Source organism: Eubalaena glacialis, chromosome 1, assembly GCF_028564815.1.
Source record: "Eubalaena glacialis isolate mEubGla1 chromosome 1, mEubGla1.1.hap2.+ XY, whole genome shotgun sequence".
Lineage (NCBI taxonomy): Eukaryota > Metazoa > Chordata > Mammalia > Artiodactyla > Balaenidae > Eubalaena > Eubalaena glacialis.
This window is the reverse complement of record NC_083716.1, coordinates 42516223-42536313: the sequence shown is the minus strand read 5'-3', so window position 1 is coordinate 42536313 and position 20091 is coordinate 42516223. Positions and strand designations below refer to the sequence as shown.

General features: G+C 32.3%; 1 protein-coding gene across 17 annotated transcripts in view; it reads left to right on the top strand.

The window, feature by feature from the left end:
- The window catches only part of PCDH15 (protocadherin related 15), a 712410-nt gene that overhangs the window by 573070 nt on the left and 119249 nt on the right, over positions 1-20091 (top strand). For all 17 annotated transcript variants that reach the window (XM_061195806.1, XM_061195799.1, XM_061195791.1 and 14 more), the window contains 2 exons: positions 3544-3684; positions 5402-5514. In XM_061195806.1, the coding sequence (XP_061051789.1) occupies positions 3544-3684; positions 5402-5514 (254 nt within the window). The remainder of the gene's footprint in view (positions 1-3543; positions 3685-5401; positions 5515-20091) is intronic.

Genomic DNA, 20091 nt, shown 5'->3' with positions numbered 1-20091 from the left:
AATGCCTAGGATGATACAAAAACAATTAGAAATATCTATCCTAATAAAGCGAGGCTCAGGGGTAAAACATTGGTCTTCAAAACTATGAAGAATTTTATTCCCCTGAAAAAAAGAAAACACTGTGTTTCATCACTGCTGAGGAAAAAATGAGGTTTGGTTTTAGCAAGTGTTTCAAAGAGGGAGAGCCTTTAGTGTCTGAAGATAGGAAGCTAACTAATGACCTCCTAAGATTTTTTTGGTCCTAAATAAAGACAAATAAATTTTGCTGATCAGAGTGTAGCACCAAGGGGTCATTTGCTCATCATTTATAAATTAAACCACAGCCTAGTTTTAGTTTAGTATGAACTTTAAGACAGCAATTTTTGTGAACTACTTTTAGTGTTACTATTAGATTGATTTTGTGATAATTTGGAAATGCTATAGAAAAGGAGTCTATTGCCATAGTAATACAAATTTTAAAGACTGACTTTTTTTTGTAAAAAGAGGGCTCTTTTTTCAATATTGAAGGTCCAAAATGTCCCTCTTAATACACATATAAATTCATATATGTAAAGATAAAATATAATCTATATACTATATTATCATAAATTGAAGTAGAAAGTAATGATTATTTCATCTCAATTTTAAGTATGTTTTTATAGATTAGTTTACTTTAAAAAATAAATATGATTAACTAATGTATTCAACTGGAAGAAATATCAACTTATTGGAAATATGTAAGAGTAAAGAAAGATCACTCTATTTCTAGTACAATTTAAAATAAAAGACCAAATATTTGGTAAATTTTTATTATCTAGATGGTAATTTGAATATTTATATGTCATCTCATAATTATCAAAATGTATAATTTATAAACTCAGTAGACTGTTTTTAAAAATATAATGAATGAATTTTGTACATTATAATACTGTGATCATATCTATTAAATTTTTAATATGATCAGGTATTAAATAATGTTTAATAAATAGTAATGATAAATAATTTTAAGAGATAAAGCTTATGATGATCTTTTTTTTTTAGTTGTGTCATACATCTGGATTGCACATTATTTTCCAGATTAAAGCCATAATAATTTTAATTTTTATGAATTTATAAAAACCATGCATTTGACCTGATTCATGTTGTAAATGTCCCAGGGACAATGTAAGGCAAGTTAATTGAAGCTGTTTCCCAAAGCCAGTTACCTTCACCTATTACATAGTTTTATTATTTAACTATAAAAGCAAGACTATTTTTTTAAAGACTTTGGAAAGAAAATTAGGAAGGGAGGGAAGGAAACAGGGAGGAAAAGGGGAAGGAAACAGGGAGGAAAAGGGAAAGGAAGGGGAAAATAGAGGGAGGAAGAGAAGGAGGGTGGGAGAAGAGAGGGAGGGTAGGAGAAGAGAAGGAGGGTGGGAGGGAAAGAAAGAGGAAAAAATTTTTGAGTATATTCAAAAGAACATCTAAATCAAGGTATTTAGTTGTATCGTGTTATATGAAATAAAATGTGGTGCCTTGATAACAAGGGTGATGGAAGAAACAATTAAAATGTCTTTTGTGGGCTAACAATGTCATCTCAGGGCCACTTTTTTTTATGTGCTAGCAATCTGTAGAATAACAAATCAGAATAAAAAGCTTACTGATACAGCTAAATATAATGTAAATGTTCTTATACATACAATCTTATCTGTAACAATCCTCCAAGAAGATTATAGGGTGTTCTGGATAGCAAAGTGTTTTAGGCATCTACAAGATAACACTCCGCAACACCAAAACATTTTTCTCTTTTATCAGTTAAAGGTATAATTCCAAATGTATCATTAATACCTTGGCGTTATCAAAGATAACATGCTAAGTGTAACTGACATATTCTAAGTTTCTTTAAGTTTCTTGATAACTGATTCATGATAGTCATAAAAATTTTAATTCTATACTACAGACTGAATGGGTATTGATGCCAGCAGAGCCTGAAAATTTGTTCTTGAAATGGTTTTTGCTGTAGTTTTGCTCTAGTGACAAAAGAGCCAAAAATTTAAATTTAGGATTTATGAACAAATAAGAGATACTTAAAGCCATGGAACTTGAGCAGAGGTAGAGAAGACAAAAGTGCCTGTGACAGAGCCTTGGGAAACTCCAAGAAGATTGGGAACAAGCAGAGTCTGACCCAGAGCCTCCAGATAGGAAGAAGGAAAGGCAAAAGAGTGAAAAGAGTTACATAAAGTATTCAAGGAAGTAGTGATAAACTGAGGTGTCATGAATGAAAGGACTGGACTTACAGATAATAATTAGGGAATTATACAAGTCCTGAAGGCTAACATGTTTGTCCTATAGCCCAAATGTGACTCAGGAACAAACACGGAGCAGCACATTCCGTTCAAGGACAGTCATGAAGAAACTCAACAATACAGAGAACAATGTTCTCAGAACCATCCTTCCCCAAAGCACCATTAACCAGTTCAGGCTATGGGCATAACATGGGGGTAATATCCTGCTTCTCCCACATCAGAATAGTGTCAAATAGAGGTGTTCTTCTCTAAAGAGTTTTGTGGTATAATATAGTGTCTGTTAGGGTTTGAGATCAAACTCAACCACATACTAGCTCTGAGTCTGAGGTGTTTATTTTATTGTACTTCTAGGACTGACTTAAGAGACTTACAGGCCTTAAGCACTTAAAAAGATTAGCGTGCCCACCCCAGTGTCACCCTATATAATTAAAAATAAAACCAATCTTACCCCTAATATAAGTGAGGATGTTCAATACATTTTGACTGTTCTCATTATAGTCTCTTTTTCAAAATTATCGAATGCTAATTTTTCTTTAAAAATGAATTTTTTGTTTGCTATTCCAACTTATCTTGGTGTATGTCTGGGACATTTCAACATTTTTAAACTCCCTATAAGCTTCAAGTTCATTAACTAAAAAATGTGTGGTAGACTATATATGTATCATTTTTAGTATGGTTCTCACACATAATAAACTTTCAACAAATGTTAACTATCATTATTTTACTGTTATTACTATCAACATTAGTAGTAATGTTATCCTAAAGGATTGTGGTGAGAATTTATTTATTTATGAAAAAACCTAGCCTGGTAAACAGCACAGAACAGATGGTAAATAATGTTTCCTTTACTTCCATACCCACTCCTCCACTTTACCTCAATCCTCCACACTTTATCTTATCTGAGTATCACAGAGTTCAAATAAATATAATAAAGAAAATAACTTATAATGGTCTCAGAATATAAAATATTAAACACAGTGATCAAGGAAGAAGGTGAGATTCATATAATTAAAGAAATGTGGAAGGGAAGACACCCGAGGAAAGTACTGATTTATTCTTTCACATAAATGATTTTAAATAACATGTAGTAAAGACACTTCACTGATTCAGATTGTTATTCTAAAGAAATAAAGATTCTGCTACATTTTAAACCTGAAAGTATGAAAAGTTAAAAAATATGATTTTTCATTTTTAAAAGACTATTTATTTTACAAATCAATTTTATATTATCATTAACCTTTGTTTTCATTTTGTGAAATAATATATAATTTTATTTTAGGGATTACCTGCAAGTCGTGTGAGATATAGAGTAGATGATGTCCAGTTTCCTTATCCGGCCAGTATTTTTGATGTAGAAGAAGATACTGGAAGAGTAATAACTCGAGTTAATCTTAATGAAGAACCTACAACAATTTTTAAGGTCAGCGCAGTGTTTTCTCTATGGTGTCTATTTGATGTTTAACTTTTGAGAGTTTGGTTTAACAAATAACCGTACATCTTTCCATTTTTCTCCTTTTTAGTATTTTAAAATTACAAAACAGTACATTTTTACTGCATAGACACTTAGAAAATACAGTTAAGTAAAAGGAAAAAAAAACACTTGATATTTCACATTTTGGAGATTAAAATTTACCATTTTAATCTCCATCCTTATGATAACATTCCCTGCAAATAAAAGTATACAAATATATATTTTAAAATAACATGATTGTATGATTGTATTATTCATACTGCTCTTTAAAATTTAGGTATATTTAAATACTATTAATGCTATTATTTAAATGGTTGTGTGATGTTCTATTGTATAAATATACTATTTTTTTTTTTTGTCCAATACCCTGTTGTTGGATAATTAGTCGTTTCCAATTTTTGTTATAACCACCTTTGCTGTCATGAAACTCCTTGTGCAGATATTATTTGCCACTTGCTATTTTTTTTCCTCAAGATAAGTACCTAGAGGCAATTGCTGGTTCAAGTTTATGTACTCTTGATATGTTATACTTTTAGAAAATTTGAAATAATACTACCCTTCACTATTATCATAAATAATCCATTTTATTGAATGTTTGACTGTTTCCATTTTCTGTAATTACTTAGAAAAATTTTGGTCCCTGGGAATAAAGCCTTTGACCGTACATTGGGGAAATACCGTCACCAGTTAACCCTGTGAATATCAATGAGCACTCTGTCTCACTTAATTTTATCTCTGTTTGAAATAATTGTTCTGTTTGTAAAGTATTAACCCGAAGGCAGATTGTGGCTCTCAGGATGACCCTTGGTTGTGGTTACGTGATCTAGGTTGAATTAGTTTAGATTAGTCACCTGCAGCTTCCAAAATTATATACAATCTAGAGAAACACATAGTTTTGAAACTTAACATTTCTTAAGATAAACATTAGAATTCTTGACATCATGTAGGTTATCAAAGAAAATGATCAATTATAAAAGCTATTTTAGTAATAAATAATATATAGAAATTACATCTTAAGACTAAAGCTTTTCTTTAGTTTGCATCATTTGAACATTTTCTGTTCTACAGTATGAACTTGATTTTATATAATTTAATTGTTTTTAAGAGAGTGTATATCAAAGTGTGTTAAACTATAAAGATTTCCAATTTTATCCTCCAGAGTGAAGTATTTCTGCCCTATGATCTTGCAGACAATTAATTCACTGGAAAAATTAATTTCTTTTTATTAGCAAGCTAATTAGCTTTTGCTATCCATGTGACTGAATTTAACGCTTTTGAAATAAGTGTTGGCACTTATAAAGTTTCATGTTTTTACTGTAGGCACCAGTGGGATTGTGAAAGAGAATAGAGTTTATAATTGGAGAGATGTAGTATCAGATATCTGTTTTACCGGTAGTTTTTTTTTTTTTTTTTTTTATCATAGAGTTATTAACTGAACGTCTTTGAGTTTCCTCACCTGGCAAATGGAAATAATAATATCTACCTGGTGGGATTGTTATGAATATCCTAGCACAGTCTCTGCTACCTGGTAGGCAATGAGGAAATGATCACTGCTCCCCTTTTTGGAAACAGGCAGTCCAATAATTAAAAACATTCATAGAAAAATGATGCTTTTATTTTCTTCTTTTAAATCATCTTTATCTTGAATATTTTTTTACTTTTTAAGTTGGTGGTTGTTGCTTTTGACGATGGTGAGCCTGTGATGTCCAGCAGTGCCACTGTGAAAATTCTTGTCTTACATCCTGGAGAAATCCCACGCTTCACACAAGAGGAATACAGGTATTGATTCCTATCAGGTTTTGTAACATATGAAGGTTTTTATTTTGTTGTTTTTTTTTTTTCTTTTGGTCTCTCAAAATTGATGTGATATGAATTTTCCAGTGAAGCAGGCTTCTAATTCTAGTTTAAGCTTTTTTAAATTAACATAACATTATATTTATTTTAAAAGTTAATATGGTTAAAATGACAATTTAGTGTAAAATATCAGTTTTAGTAATGCTTTGATGAATAATGGATCCTTTAAAAATACTTAAAGCTAGGTTTGAAAAATACAACATTATGTTTGGGGGTTTAAATTGCAACTGGTTAATGATCTCAATGGTACGAAGTAGACATTTAGTTTCTTGTTACTTCCAGATACATTATGTCATTTAATTTTGAGGTGTACCTGAAATGATATTTCCTATATAATCAGTGACAGAGAGAGAAAGAGAGAGAGTTTATGTTTATGTGTATAATATATATTAGAGCTGTAAAGTTAGTATATATACCATCTTAGGTTAGGCTGTCATAACAAAATTCAAGGACTAAGTGGTTTAAACAACAGACACTTATTTTCTCACAGCTCTGGAGGCTGGAAGTCCAAGATCAGGCTTTCAGCATGGTCAGGTTCTGGTGAGAGGTCTCTTCCTGACTTGCAGACTGCTGCCTTCTCGCTATAACCTGACACAAAGGAAAGTGAAAGAAAGCAAGCTCTCTGGTGTCTTTTCTTATAAAGGCACTAATCCCAAGAGAAGGGCTCCACTTTTATGACCTCATGTAAACCTAATTACCTCCCAAGGGTCCTATCTCCAAATACCATCCCATTGAGGATGGGCCTCAAAATATGAATTTTAGGGAACACAGTTCAGTCCATAGTGTGTGTGTGTATATTAGAAAGTGAAGTATTTATTGAAAAAATAATGAAACTAAAATCACTGTATGTTCATGATTGCTTCATTATTGGATATAAGTGAAAGAATGTTTTATAATGCTCTTCTGCAAATATAGCAGAATTTTCATTCATGGTTTTTTAATCTCAATTAAATTAAAACATTATGTACTTTTATTAGTATGTTAGGACCCATTGGAGATAGTTTTCTCACAAACATTTGAAGGAGGCTCATTATATACCGTATTTTACTATTTACTTGTTCTGGACATAGCATTAAAAGGCAGCCAGTCATTACACTCCAGAGGCTCACAGCCATGGGTTGGAAACAAAGAACTATGTGAAAAATACAATACACTATAAAAACACAATAATAGAAGCTCAGAGTACTGAGGAAGCATGTTGGAGACACACTTAACTGTGTCTGAACATGATCAGCAAAGTTTTGAGCTGTTTCTTGAAGGAAAAATAGAGTTAAGCCACTCCACAAAAATGTGGAAGAATGCTCCATGCCAAAGAATCAGAATATACAGAAGTATAAATAAGGGATATGGGAGAATGTATTGAATAACAGAATATTTTACTTACATCTATCTAAAGAAAATTAGAAGTTAAACAATTATATTAATTGAAGCTCAAGAAAAATGAAGATTTCATATAATAGAACATTTTATCATATTCTACAGTTTGGATTTTATTCTTCTCATAATTTCAAAGAACAACCTAAGAATTTTAAGCTGAAGCAGTGACTAAGATACTGAGGGAAGAACTAGATGATGCATCTGGCAACATCTACCACATTAAACCAAGAAGTTTTCACCTTTCATAAAAAGCTATCTTGACAATATTCAAGGACTAAATTAAATTATGCAATATCATTATAAGAAAATGCTATACAACACATATGTAAACCATTGAGATGTAAAATATATTTAAAACAATAAGAATTCTTGGTCAATCTGTGTTAAAGGTCATTTTCTTCCTTATGTCCATTACCTATTTTCTTTCCTTTTGTGTTGACTTGATAATCTGTGGACTCCAATTCTTTGCTATGGGACATACAGTTTTCTGTTTTTTTGATAACTTCCCTGAACGTGTTTATTTCAATCTTCTCAAGAACCAAGATGGATGTAAACTCACTTGTGTTTCTCACCAACTTGTCTAGATCAAATTCTTACAAAAATTGTACCCATTATTTGAGGTGGATTCAAAAATCCCTCAGCTTCAGCCCAACAAAATTCCCACCTTTGTTCCCTTAAACTTCTCACCCCAAGTCTAGTCATTCCTTGGAAGTCCCAAAAGAAGAAAAAAGTGGTGTCCTGCATAACACTTCCCATTTAAATAAACTTAAGAAATGATGTCCCTTTTTTCTGTGCTTTCATTTGAAGCCCTTTCTTTAGCAATAGACATTTGCCTCCAGACCTCTCTATCACAGTGCTCGTTAACTCTTTTAGCTAAAATATTGTGGCATTAAGGCCAAAGTCATGGATCTCATTGGGGCATTGCTCATTTAGATTTCTTTTTTTAAGTGTCTTTATTTAATGTCACTTTAAAAAAATAAAGATGTTTTGTTCAATGAATAATTTACCATTATATTCTCTGCATAGAACTACTAACTGCAAATAGATTCTATTAATAAAGTTGTTAACTTAGAGAAGAAAAAAGCTAGCCAATTATTTGGTGCTAAAATTAAAAGCAGTCACATGAGCACAGGTGGAAGAATTTTTTGACCTTGTGGAAGCACATTTCTAACAATTGCAAACAGCACCCTTGACTATCCAAGTTCATTTGTTATTCTGGCACATAAAGGCATTTGGGTAATCTTGTTGCATCCTACAGTTTATGAAGAAAATCCTACGTAAGAATCAGTATAACTGCCATAACAGATTTAGTAGTACTTAGATATTGACCAGCATTTTTCTGTTTTCTATCAGACAACCAGAAAACTTAGATAATACAAAAGTCACGTAAAATATTGATAGAAGACACTGCTTTATGAATAAATGTAAATTATTGAACTTAAATAAATTTGATGTAAAACATAGAAAGAACTATTAAAAAAGAAAAAAGAAACCTAAGGCTGATGATTATCTTCTTCATCAATCATCTCTCCATTCTTTTGAAGACTTTTGGAAAAGTGCAGAGCAGAGAGTGCCTGGATGCCTCCTAAATCCTTTCCTCTTCCTCCTGGGCATACAGCTAGAGTACTTTTCCTAGCCTCACTTGCTCAGTGGAACCCTGTGACTGAGTTCTGGCCAATAAAATGTGGAACAATATGGTCTGCACCATTTCTTGGCCTGACTTAACCTTTTCCCCTTGAATGGGTGAAATGGAAAAAATACCCAGGGAACCTTGGAACCTGTATGTTGACAATTGTGGAAATAAAAGATAAAAAGGGGCCTAGGCCTCTGAATCACAGCTCGGAGGAGAGCTACCTACCTAGGAAGACCCTCAATGAACTGTCACGTGAGCAAGAAATTTAGGGGCTTGCCTATTATATTAGCTAGTAGTTACAACTAATAAAGTTGGTCAACATTGTATTAGTACAAAACAACTAATCTCATAATATATTAATCATTTTAGAAACTTTTTTCGTTATATATTGCAATATTTTCCAGTTTGTCATTTTAAAAACAGTATTTGTGAAGAATATTTTTGTTCATGTTTGGTATTTTCTTTTTATATGTTCAACCAGTATCTTTGTCAAAATGCCTGCAGTGTTTCAAATTGCTATGAAGGGCAACACAGTTTCCCTCCGTAAAAGAAAGAAAGAAAGAGAGAGAGAGAGAAACAAGAAGTAAGAGGAGGAGGAGGAAGAGAAGGAGAAGAAAGAAGGAAGAAAGGGAGGAAGGGAGAAAGGTTGTTGTTAACCTCATATGTCCCCTTCCCTCTTTTATTTTTCTTTCAAATTCATTTACTGCCTCAGCTGAATGCATAAAACTTCCAGGGACACTAAACAATCTTATTAATCCTTGATTTTCAGGATGATGCCTTGTGTTGGAATAAAGAATGGCAGAATATGCCACCCGAAAATATGTCACTTTGGCATAGGTTTATTTTGAGCTGAGAGCACTTAAAAAAACAGTAGATGCAAGAAGGGCATTCTAATCTCACCTTTTATTCCTGAAAACAGGAGATTAAAAACCCCCAGTGTGAAAGATGCCCTCCCTGTACTAGGAAAAAAGAAACATTCTTTAATGGGGAGTGAAACTCAAGATAATTCTATACAAACAGACCTTGATAAAATAATTTATATCTTCCTTTAGCCTCATCACATAGTTTAGTTACTTTTCCACTATTGCCTCTCTTTGTTCATCCTAATATAAACGTATGTAGGTTTCACCATTTCTTTGAGTCTTCGTTTCTTTATGAGGACTCCCATGCCACATGAAACTTATACGAATGTGTATGCTTTCTCTTGTTACTCTGTTTTATGTTAGCTTAATACTTGGGCTCAGCCTAAAAAACCTAAGAAGCTAGAGATAAAATTTTACCTCCACTACAGAATTGCTCCTGGTGGAAAATCTTCAACTTCACCTGATCAAATTTCAGGGAATCACAAAATGATAATGCAAGATTTCCAATCTTTGTAGGGTGTGGGGAGGAGGATGCTTATAGGTTACAAATAGAAAGCAGTAATCCAAGATAACTAGCATTGCAAGTTGAGGTATATTTGGTTTTTACATCTTAGGAATGTCTTCATTCCAATATTGACTTCTGAATTCCTTAGGAAATTCAGAAGTGTTAAAGAGAGGTCCTAAAGATAAAATACTCATTTGTTTTAGAATTTTGAACCTGACCTCCCTCCCCTGGCCCAGTTATTTTTAGAATGGTCAGTCATGAAATCTTTAAATCTCAGGATAATAAGATTAGTTAGGGTAGGTTGCGCTGCTGTAAAAAGAATCCCCTAAAGTTCAATGATAAAAATGCATGTGTTTTGGCTCATGTGAGAGTCTGAAGTGAGTGTTTTAGGTTGGCAGTAGCTCTTCTTCTTACAGTTCCTCCATGCGGTCATTCAGGCACCCAGGCCAAGTTATGGTCTTCCATCTGTAACATTCTGTTTCAAAATAATACCAACTATTGCCATCTCAGTCCATAGAAAGGGAGCAGGGGCAGAAATCCACATCTAGGGATTTCCTAAATCAAGGGAGGTAGGAGTTGCAAACTTCACAACAGCTCACATCCCATCTTGAAAATCCAGGCAAATGTTTATACATAGCCACAAAAGAGTGGAGAAATACTTCTCCTTGCTAGGCAGCTATGTCCTAGTTCCACTTCTATTATTGAGAAAAAAGGGAAAATGGTGTTTGTGGAGAACTAGCACATTTAACATGTAATTTTAGACAAATTATAGATTTTAATTGCAGTAAGTCATTTTAAAATCACTTAGTTTCTATTAAGAATATATAATGTTGGGTACATGAACCAATGATGTAATAGTATAGAAACATTTTTATTTTTAAATATGTATTGGTGAAATAGATTACATTCTTCTTAAAATCGTAAAAGAATACTTTTTTTAAATTCAAAGCAAATCTCATATGAACATTTTCGGGTGTTTTAAATTATTCTAAATTATTTAAACTTATCAAGTATTAATATTATATATTCCAAATCAAACCTTACTGGACTTCAAGCTAAAGTTAAATTATAATTTACTATTGTTGCTTTACTCTTTGGTTACAATTAACTACTTTCTCCATTTTCCTAAGAAGTCTAATTGTCTTCATCACAAAAGTAAAGCAAAAAGAAAATGAAAAAGAAACCATTATGGCAGAGTGTAAATGAGAGTCATGAGCTGTAGACTAGCTTTGTGGAGATCATCAAAAAAACTTGAGATTTGGCATTTACTATTTGATGAAACTTTTTCCAGTGTACTGGTTTTACCTAGACAGGGAAACAAAATTCATTATTCTTTTTATGGAATTAAAAACATTTACATGTTGAACTACTGGTAATAACTTGGTTGCTGGAGTATAACAATTATTTTTTCTAAAATTATAAAAGTAAAAATAGCAATAAGAAATTCATAAACATCATCATAAACAGTTTAATATTTACTAAAGGAAAAACCTACTAGATTGGCAGCTAAATTTTTTTGTTTGTTTTTAAGCTATGTAATTTTTATTTTTTTAAAATTTTTTATTGAAGTATAGTTGATTTTAAATGTTGTGTTAGTTTCAGGTGTACAGCAAAGTGATTCAGTTATATAATATATATGTATATATTTGTATATATGTAAATATATATGTATATATTCTTTTTCAGATTCTTTTCCTTTATGGGTTATTACAAAATATTGAGTATAGTTCCCTGTGCTATTCTGTAGATCCTTGTTGGCTATCTATTTTATATATAGTAGTGTGTATATGTTAATCCCAAACTCCTAATTTATCCCTCCCCACCCTTTTCCTCTTTGGTAACCATAAGTTTATTTTCTATGTCTGTGGGTCTATTTCTGCTCTGTATATAAGTTCATTTGTATCATGTTTTTTAGATTTCATATATAAGTGATATCATAGGATATTTGTCTTTCCCTGTCTGGCTTACTTCACTTAATATGATAATCTCTGGGTCCCTCCATTTTGCTGCAAATGGCATTGTTTCATTCTTTTTTATGGCTGAGTAATATTCCATTGTATATATGTATACCACATCTTCTTTATCCATTCATCTGTTGATGGACATTTAGGTTGCTTCCATGTCTTGGCTATTGTAAATAGCGCTGCTATGAACATTGGGGTGCCTGTATCTTTTTGGATTATGGTTTTCTCTGGATATATGCCTAGGAGTGGGATTGTAGTATCATATGGTAGCTCTGTTTTTGATGACAGATACTTAGTAGGTTAGCTGATTAATGTAAAAGTGGCAATATAACAAAAAGTCAAACCCTTCTTTCGCATACTTATGTTATGCCTCTGTTTCCTATTCATAATTTAAAAGTTCCTTACTTTCTGCTAATGATTCTTTGAAAAAGGAATAAGGAAAATTGTTCAAAATTATTCAAGGATTTTATAGACCACACTATATTATTGAAATAATTTAGCTTATCAAAATTAGAAGAGGAATTTCTCACATTATTTTCTTCTTTATAATTTATAATATGGAGATAATTTTTATGTGTTGGAAAAAATTTTGATTTTGTCTTTCCTCAAATCCTGTGAACTGAAGTTGTTTCCGGATGGTCTGGCTTCAAATATTTTTTAAGGGTGGGAGGAATCTAAAAATGAGAATGCAATTTGCCCCATACTGATATATGTTTACTTTTATAATGGCCAGATTTACAGTTATTCTTAAGTATGCACTAGATTCTCTTTGGTCCCTCAAGCAGTTGTAATACTTAAAACAGACTCATTTTGTTAATTTCATGACCTCTTCAAACCAATCTTTCTTTGAGTCATTGAATTAGGTTAAATGGAGGATCAAGACATCATCTACTTCATCTATTTGTCATTAGATGAACATCTACTTTTTCCAGAAAACACTGAGTTCTTCTTAAAACTTTTGAAAAGTATGTAACTCTTCAGACTGTATATTTATTTTTATAATTGTAAATAAGCAATCGTGTTGTTTGGAAGCATGTATACAATCAAAATTTTCAAAAGTGTAACAAATTTCCATTTTCCTGCATCATTCTTGTTTTATTTGATTCTTTCAGTTTCTCTTTTTGACAGAGAAAGACATATCAATAATTTAAGTGTCTTAGAGTCTGCGTGCCCCAAATCATCCTTCTTTATTCTCCCTGTCCTCCCTTTCTTTGAAATAATTTCTTAAAGAATTAATGGCATTTCTTTATCTTTGGTTGTCAAAGCAACACTCCCTTCTTAAAAGTCATCTCCAGCTGGCTTCACTTATTTTTTTTTCTTTTTTTTGCGATGAATAAGTCCAAGTATTAGACCCTACCTTATACAAATAATCATAAATTTTGAGTTATTACCATTCAGGCAATTAAGAAGTTTCTCTCTATCCATATTCAATCTTATATCTTAATTTAAACCATTTTTCACAATTTGATTTTCATTGGAAGTAGAGAAAAATAGGTAATCATACTCATAAAAATTCTGTTCTCAAAGTTATACCATGCAATGGATGAAATAGACCATAAAGACCATTTATTCAGCCTAATAATTTAATACTTGATTTCTCCAATGTCCTTGCCACAAAGTTGACTACACTCTTTTAAAAACCTTACAGTTGTGAGAAACTCACTCCTTCAATCTTTGGATAGCTGTGAATATTGGGAAGTCATTCCTCATGCTTAGGTTATTATTGGTACATTTACTCTTCTAAATTATTTTTTATGCATTTTTCTCTGAGCCTTCATCAATTTTAGCATTTACTCATTTCAAGTAGTGTAAATGTAGGGGAGGAAAAATAACTTTTCTTGTCCCCCTCAGATTTATTAACTGAGATCCCTGTCATAAAAGACAGATTAACAAGAGAAAAACAAACAAGTTTATTAACAAACAAGAAAAACAAACAAGTTTATTATGTATACATGAGAGATACACAGGGTGATGAGTAACACAAATAGGTGGCTTCAGAATACAGGATTAAATACCATCTTAATAGGAAATGGGGAGGAAGGATGTAGGTCTCTTGGAAGAGAGTAAATAATAATTTTAAGAAAGATGAAGGTCCCTGGAATAGATGGAAAGTATGATAGTTTGGGAGAAAGTTTGCCTGGCTGTGCTATCCACTTCTAGTCTCCTCTCCTGTGAAAAGAGTCAATCTTTCCTGGTCGATGAAACTCCTGGAAAGAGAATCCATGATGACTGAGTTCCTTTTGGAGGATTTGTCTTTAGGTAGATAAGGGAACTCGGAGAAAGCCTTTCCCTGCATTTGCTGTTTTCTAAGTACCTACTGCTCAAAATAATCAGTATACCAAAGCAGCTTATTTTGGGGTGACATATTTTGCTACCCTTTAATTGAAACTGAGCTAAACTTCTTACTTAAGACAGGTGTGACAAATAATACTCTCCTATTAATAATGAGCAGGTATCTTGATAAGGGTTGTGCTTATTGGGAAAGAGAAATCTGCATACCTGGTAATATCTGCCATTAATATGGAACAGATAAAGTGATAGTAGCCATGAAGTTGCCGAATTGAAAGAATATTAATTCCAGTTTCTCGTACTGGTTTAATACATCCATATGGCAAACTCTTCTACATTGTTATAATATTTAATAATGGTTAACTATCACAATCAAGGCTTTCTTTTTGTCTCCACATAAATTAATATATATTAAGTCTATTCAATTTATTCATCTTCATTTTAATATATCAATATATATTAATACTTATTTTAATATATATTAAAGTTCTATATTAATATCTTTTAAAGTTTTTCATCTTTATTTTCCTAGAACTATTTTTCTAAATGTTCATGAATATTTTGTATTTAATTTATATCTTTCAAAATACTAATACTCCTTTTGAATTTAATCCCCTAAGGTACTGTATTAGTTCATGTTCATCCTCTGATAATTAGACATCAAGATGAGATTTAACAAGCAAGTATTTTATCAGGGGAAATACCTATGGGAGAGAAATGAGGAGAAAGCAGGGTAAGGCTAGGAGAACTTTAAAGCACATGCATTCTGACCCCAAGTGAAGAACAGGGAGAAAAGCTCATATATAAACATCCTAGCCTACTGTGTCATTTGAGTGACTAATGTGTCATTTCAGTAAGTTTCTGCATGATGATTGGGGAGTCAAACCATAGTCCGATGTCAGGGATATATCCTATGTTTCCCAGGAAGGGACCTACCTTAACATCTCTGCTTTTCTTAATCACTATCTGAAAGCAGTCCCTAGGAACATGACCTTCATATAAACACAGAAATATACTTCAGAGCACAGCAACTGGAACCTTGGTCAAGCATGCTTCCTATAGTTGGAGATCTGAGAGGCACACTCTCATTGCTGCCTCATGTCTTCATATCCAATAAGAGGTTTTCAGTCAATTATCTACTTCGATCTTCTGGAAAATAGTTACACTCTCATAGTCAGAAAATACATTTTATGTATCTTTCATTTAATCCAGACAGAAATATCAAAATCCCAATAGTAGTTCAAACACATAATATTACTTGAGAATAGATTGACTCCTGTAGGTCAAGTGAGTTATCATTCGGAAGAATGACATTTGGCCTTCATCTCAAGATGATGGACTAATACTTAAACACACTGGGATTCACTAGTCATGAGTTTTAGAGGTAAATATCATGGAAAGGTCAACGTGTCTGGAACAGATCATAGAGTCTAAATGTGAATATTGATTTTGAGTGGGAAATGCAGTATCTTATACAATTTATCAAAAATTTTACCAGAGATAATTATTTACAAATTTTCTAAACAAATATGTTACCAATATAGACATACCTTGGTATTTATTTAAAATGGAAGTGTATCAACATTGATTATTAAACTTTGCATGATTTAATGCCACATTTATATTAATTTTTAAGGATTCATGTATTCTAAAATGTAATTTTCATAAACATAGAAACTCAAAATTTATATTTGTATATATAGAAAAGAGAAGGGGCAAATATTCGTAAGGTATTTTTATTAACCTCTGGAACAAGTTGTTATTTTGCTAACTCTTAGAAAAATGTCGTAAGTCATTTTCAATTTCTAGCATTATTCAAATTTAATATATTTAATCCAAAATAAGAATAACATACATATACATATCTTGACTTTTTAAAAAATTCAAATACACTTGAATGAAGAAAATAATCTTGTCAGTTTTCCTATTAAAGTGAAAAATTGATACTTTGCTGATTAATGTGCATTAATCTTGTAACAAATGACAATGCAAAAATTTTGTACAATTTATATTCAAAATAAGTTTCTCAAATGGTTTTATACTGAATAATAAAAATAGAGTAGATTTTATAAAGAACTCCAAAAAATAAACAGTCTACCTCCTGATATACAAAAACAGAGAAAAAGCATAATTTAAAATCCAGAAATCCATTTTTGTATACTATGAAAAATGAAAACAATGTTATCACAATGGCCAAGGAAATGATGAGTGAGCAGTTCTAGTTAACATTTCATTATTCAAGAGAATTAAAATTACCTTATGTTGAGGAACATTGCCATTATTCTTATATAAACCATACAAGTTTGGATTTGTGAATTTTGAGAAGAGATTTTTAATCAATAAGTACAGTAGTTTAGGAGGAATTATTGGTCTTGATTTCGAAGAATGAAAAAGAAAAAGAAAGCTATGTGAAAACTAGAAGTATAAAATAAACCCACATGCAGAGAGCATCACTTGATTGCTAAAGTTGTTTTCTATTTTAATTTAGATTTATTGTTCAATGTAAGAGCTGACTTTACTTGAAGATAACCTTTCCTGTCTTTTTTTGGCACTACTAAAATATTGCCTCAAAGATAATAGATTTTGCCTCTTTCACTATTGAAAGAGTGACCCTGACAATCCTTCATTTCAGCTTTCATAGGCTTTCTCTGTATCCACATGGAATTTAATTTCTCCTTCACATGTTCAAGGTTATGTATAGTTTTTGACATTTGCTCACAGAGCAGAGTGAAGCAAGTCTTCCAACAACAAAGGACTCAAGTTCTAACAGTTCATTTTAAATCCACTGTTTAGAATTTAAAACAAATTTTTCCATACGAAGAGTTATTATAGATTCTGTTCTTTCATTGCATTCTCTCTATGAGAAATTTTAGTTCAAGTACAACATATAGTACATTACTTTTATTTTGTTAATAGTTAATGTAAACTTTTTTTTTGAGGCAAAATAACATAATAGTGTCCTAAAGTTTAAATCCTGGCTCCACCTTTTATCAGCTGTTGGTTGAATTTTGGCAAGTAACCTAAGCTCCCTGAGGCCAACTTCCCTAGGGATCCGATACTTACTTTATATACAAAAGAAAGGACTTTGTAAAGTGCTAGGTACAGAAAACATGCTTAAGAAAGTAGTTGTGATATTCTTATTTAATTGGCTTATGCCAGGTGTTGGCCATGCAAAGATTTTTTTAAAATGTAGTTTTTGTTTTCAAGGAGTTTATACAGAGGAAGGAAAGAAGCAATCCTAATTGCCTGACTTCTGGCTGCCCCCATGTGATGAGATGAAAAGCCTCTGTTTCTGTGTTTGGAAGAATAGCACACATTTACCATATTTTCAAAGCAAGATAAGTGGGAATAAATAATTGCCTAAAAGTAAATAAAGATATGAGGAAGAAAAAGTAGATACTAAGCAAAACAAAATGTCACAAGTTAATTTCTCTACCCTCATTGGTTAAGAGATCTTCAGCAGTTTTTGATTTTAAAAAATTCTAGGGAAATATCACTCTAGTTGCAAGGTGGGGAATGAATTTCTATGAAATTTGAATGTTAGTTTAAATAATAATGCCTTGAATATATATGTGATGGTTAAAGATATATGGTTCTCATTACCAAATGTGGTTTGTTATTCTTGATATCATCTTCTAATCATCTTCATAAACAAAATAGCTCCTTCAACGATTGTCATATAGAGGGATATTCCCACACTTGAGAGTCAAGTTCCTGATGTCCAGGATGAACAGGGCCCCTTACAGAATTGTTTGTAAAGCGTATTTCTATCTCACTGATGCTATATTTTACTTATCTTTTTACCAAAGTTCTCAGAATGTTCTGTGAGCTGTGAATTTCAGTTCAGGGTAGGATGAAAAAGATGAAGCAGGAAAATTAAAGTTATTTTTCCTTAAATTTTGCTAATTCATCCAGCATCTTTGTCCACTAATTTATGTAACAATTTTTAAAAATATAGGCACAGGGCTTCCCTGGTGGCGCAGTGGTTAAGAATCTGCCTGCCAATGCAGGGGACATGGGTTTGAGCCCTGGTCCAGGACGATCCCACATGCCGCAGAGCAACTAAGCCCGTGAGCCACAACTACTGAGCCTTCGTGCTGCAACTACTGAGCCCGTGTGCTGCAACTACTGAGCCCGCGTGCCTAGAGCCCGTGCTCCGCAACAAGAGAAGCCATTGCAAAGAGAAGCCTGCACACCGCAACGAAGAGTAGCCCCCGCTCGCCGCAACGAAGACCCAACGCAAACAAAAATAAATAAATTAAATAAATAAATTTTTAAAAATATATATAGGCACAATGCTATGTACAGAGTATAAAATAGAACAGTTAATAGGGAACACATGGTCTCTCTAAAGTGTATAATTCATAAGAGAAGACAAACATTGAAAATGTTTACAAATGAGGTAAAATGGCTGCTATATTCAAGTGGCATTAGTTTGTTTCCTCATCCTATCAATATTTATTGAACACATAACTGCACTAGAAATAATAACACTGAACAAAATATACATGGTTCCTACCCTCAGAGATCTTATAATATATGTAGTAGACAGAAATTAATCAAATGATCATAAGAAACATTATAATTACAGACTTATAAGTGATATAGAAGAAAGGAAAAGAAAAGAACAGAAAAGAAAGTGCTTTATGAGCACTTATAACAAAGCACACAACAGCAGCAGTGGGGGATATTAAAGCAAATTTCTTTGAAAAAAACAGGAGTTGAGATGTCAATAAGTAGTAATTAGACTTGTAGGTGAAGGAATATAGTGGACTCAGGAATTGGAAGGAAATTGATTGCATAAAAATCCTAAATTGGAAAGGAGAAGACACATTCCAAGATGTAATGAAGGTCAGTATGGTTGAGGAAGAGAGAATGAACGTAAACTACTGTAAGATGAGGCAGAAATTTGGGGCATATTAGAGATTTGAGTTTTATTCTTTGAGCACTGGGAAGCCATTGAAACATGGTAAGCATGTAGTGGGCTAAGAAAGCTCAGATCGATAGTGATGTAAGTACATGTGAACTTTAAAAAGATGACTGACCACTCTGTGGAAGTCAGACAGGAAAGGAGTCAAAATGGATAAATATGGACTGGTCAAAAAAAACTATAGTATTTTAAGCAAAGAACAATGACAGTTGGCCTAGAGTAGGATGGTGGCGAAGGAAAATTGATGAGACCTAAAAGAAAATCTCCTAGACAAAGCAATGTTAAAGTGGAAACCTAAAGAAGTGCCTAAAGAACTCATCAGGGGAAGATTGTGCTAGGAAGAGAGAGCAGCATACATAACGGCCCAGAGAGAGAAGAATTGTAAAATGTTCTAAGAATTCAAAGCCTAGTATAGACCACAGAAATCTCTGGGAGAGAGTAGTTGGTGATGAGAAGGGAGACATAAGTAGAGTCAGATTTTGAGGGTATTTATGAGCCATACTAAAGGCATTGTTCATTTTCAAGAAGAAATTTGAGGACACTGAAGGAATTATCTGTAATTTTAATCCATCACACCATGCCAATATTCTCCTATCTTCCTCAGCAAAAAGTGGAAGAACAGTTAGATTAGAAGAGTAAAATATCTTATGCAAATATTTAATGAGGTAAATGCCACATTTTGAATGATATAAAAACAGTAGCATTTTAAAAAATGTATTCAAAATGTCACACATTATTTCTAATTTTATAACATTTACATCTCAAACTAAAAAATTATTCCAGGATTAAGGGGTTTTACATGATTATTTTATTTCTTTATTTTCATTTCTCAGTGTATCAAGTAGGTATTATAGAAAAAAAGAGGGAAAAATCAAATTGCCAATCAGACATAGTAAGCATAATGAATCTGTTTTTGGTAAATGGACATTTAAAATCTTTAT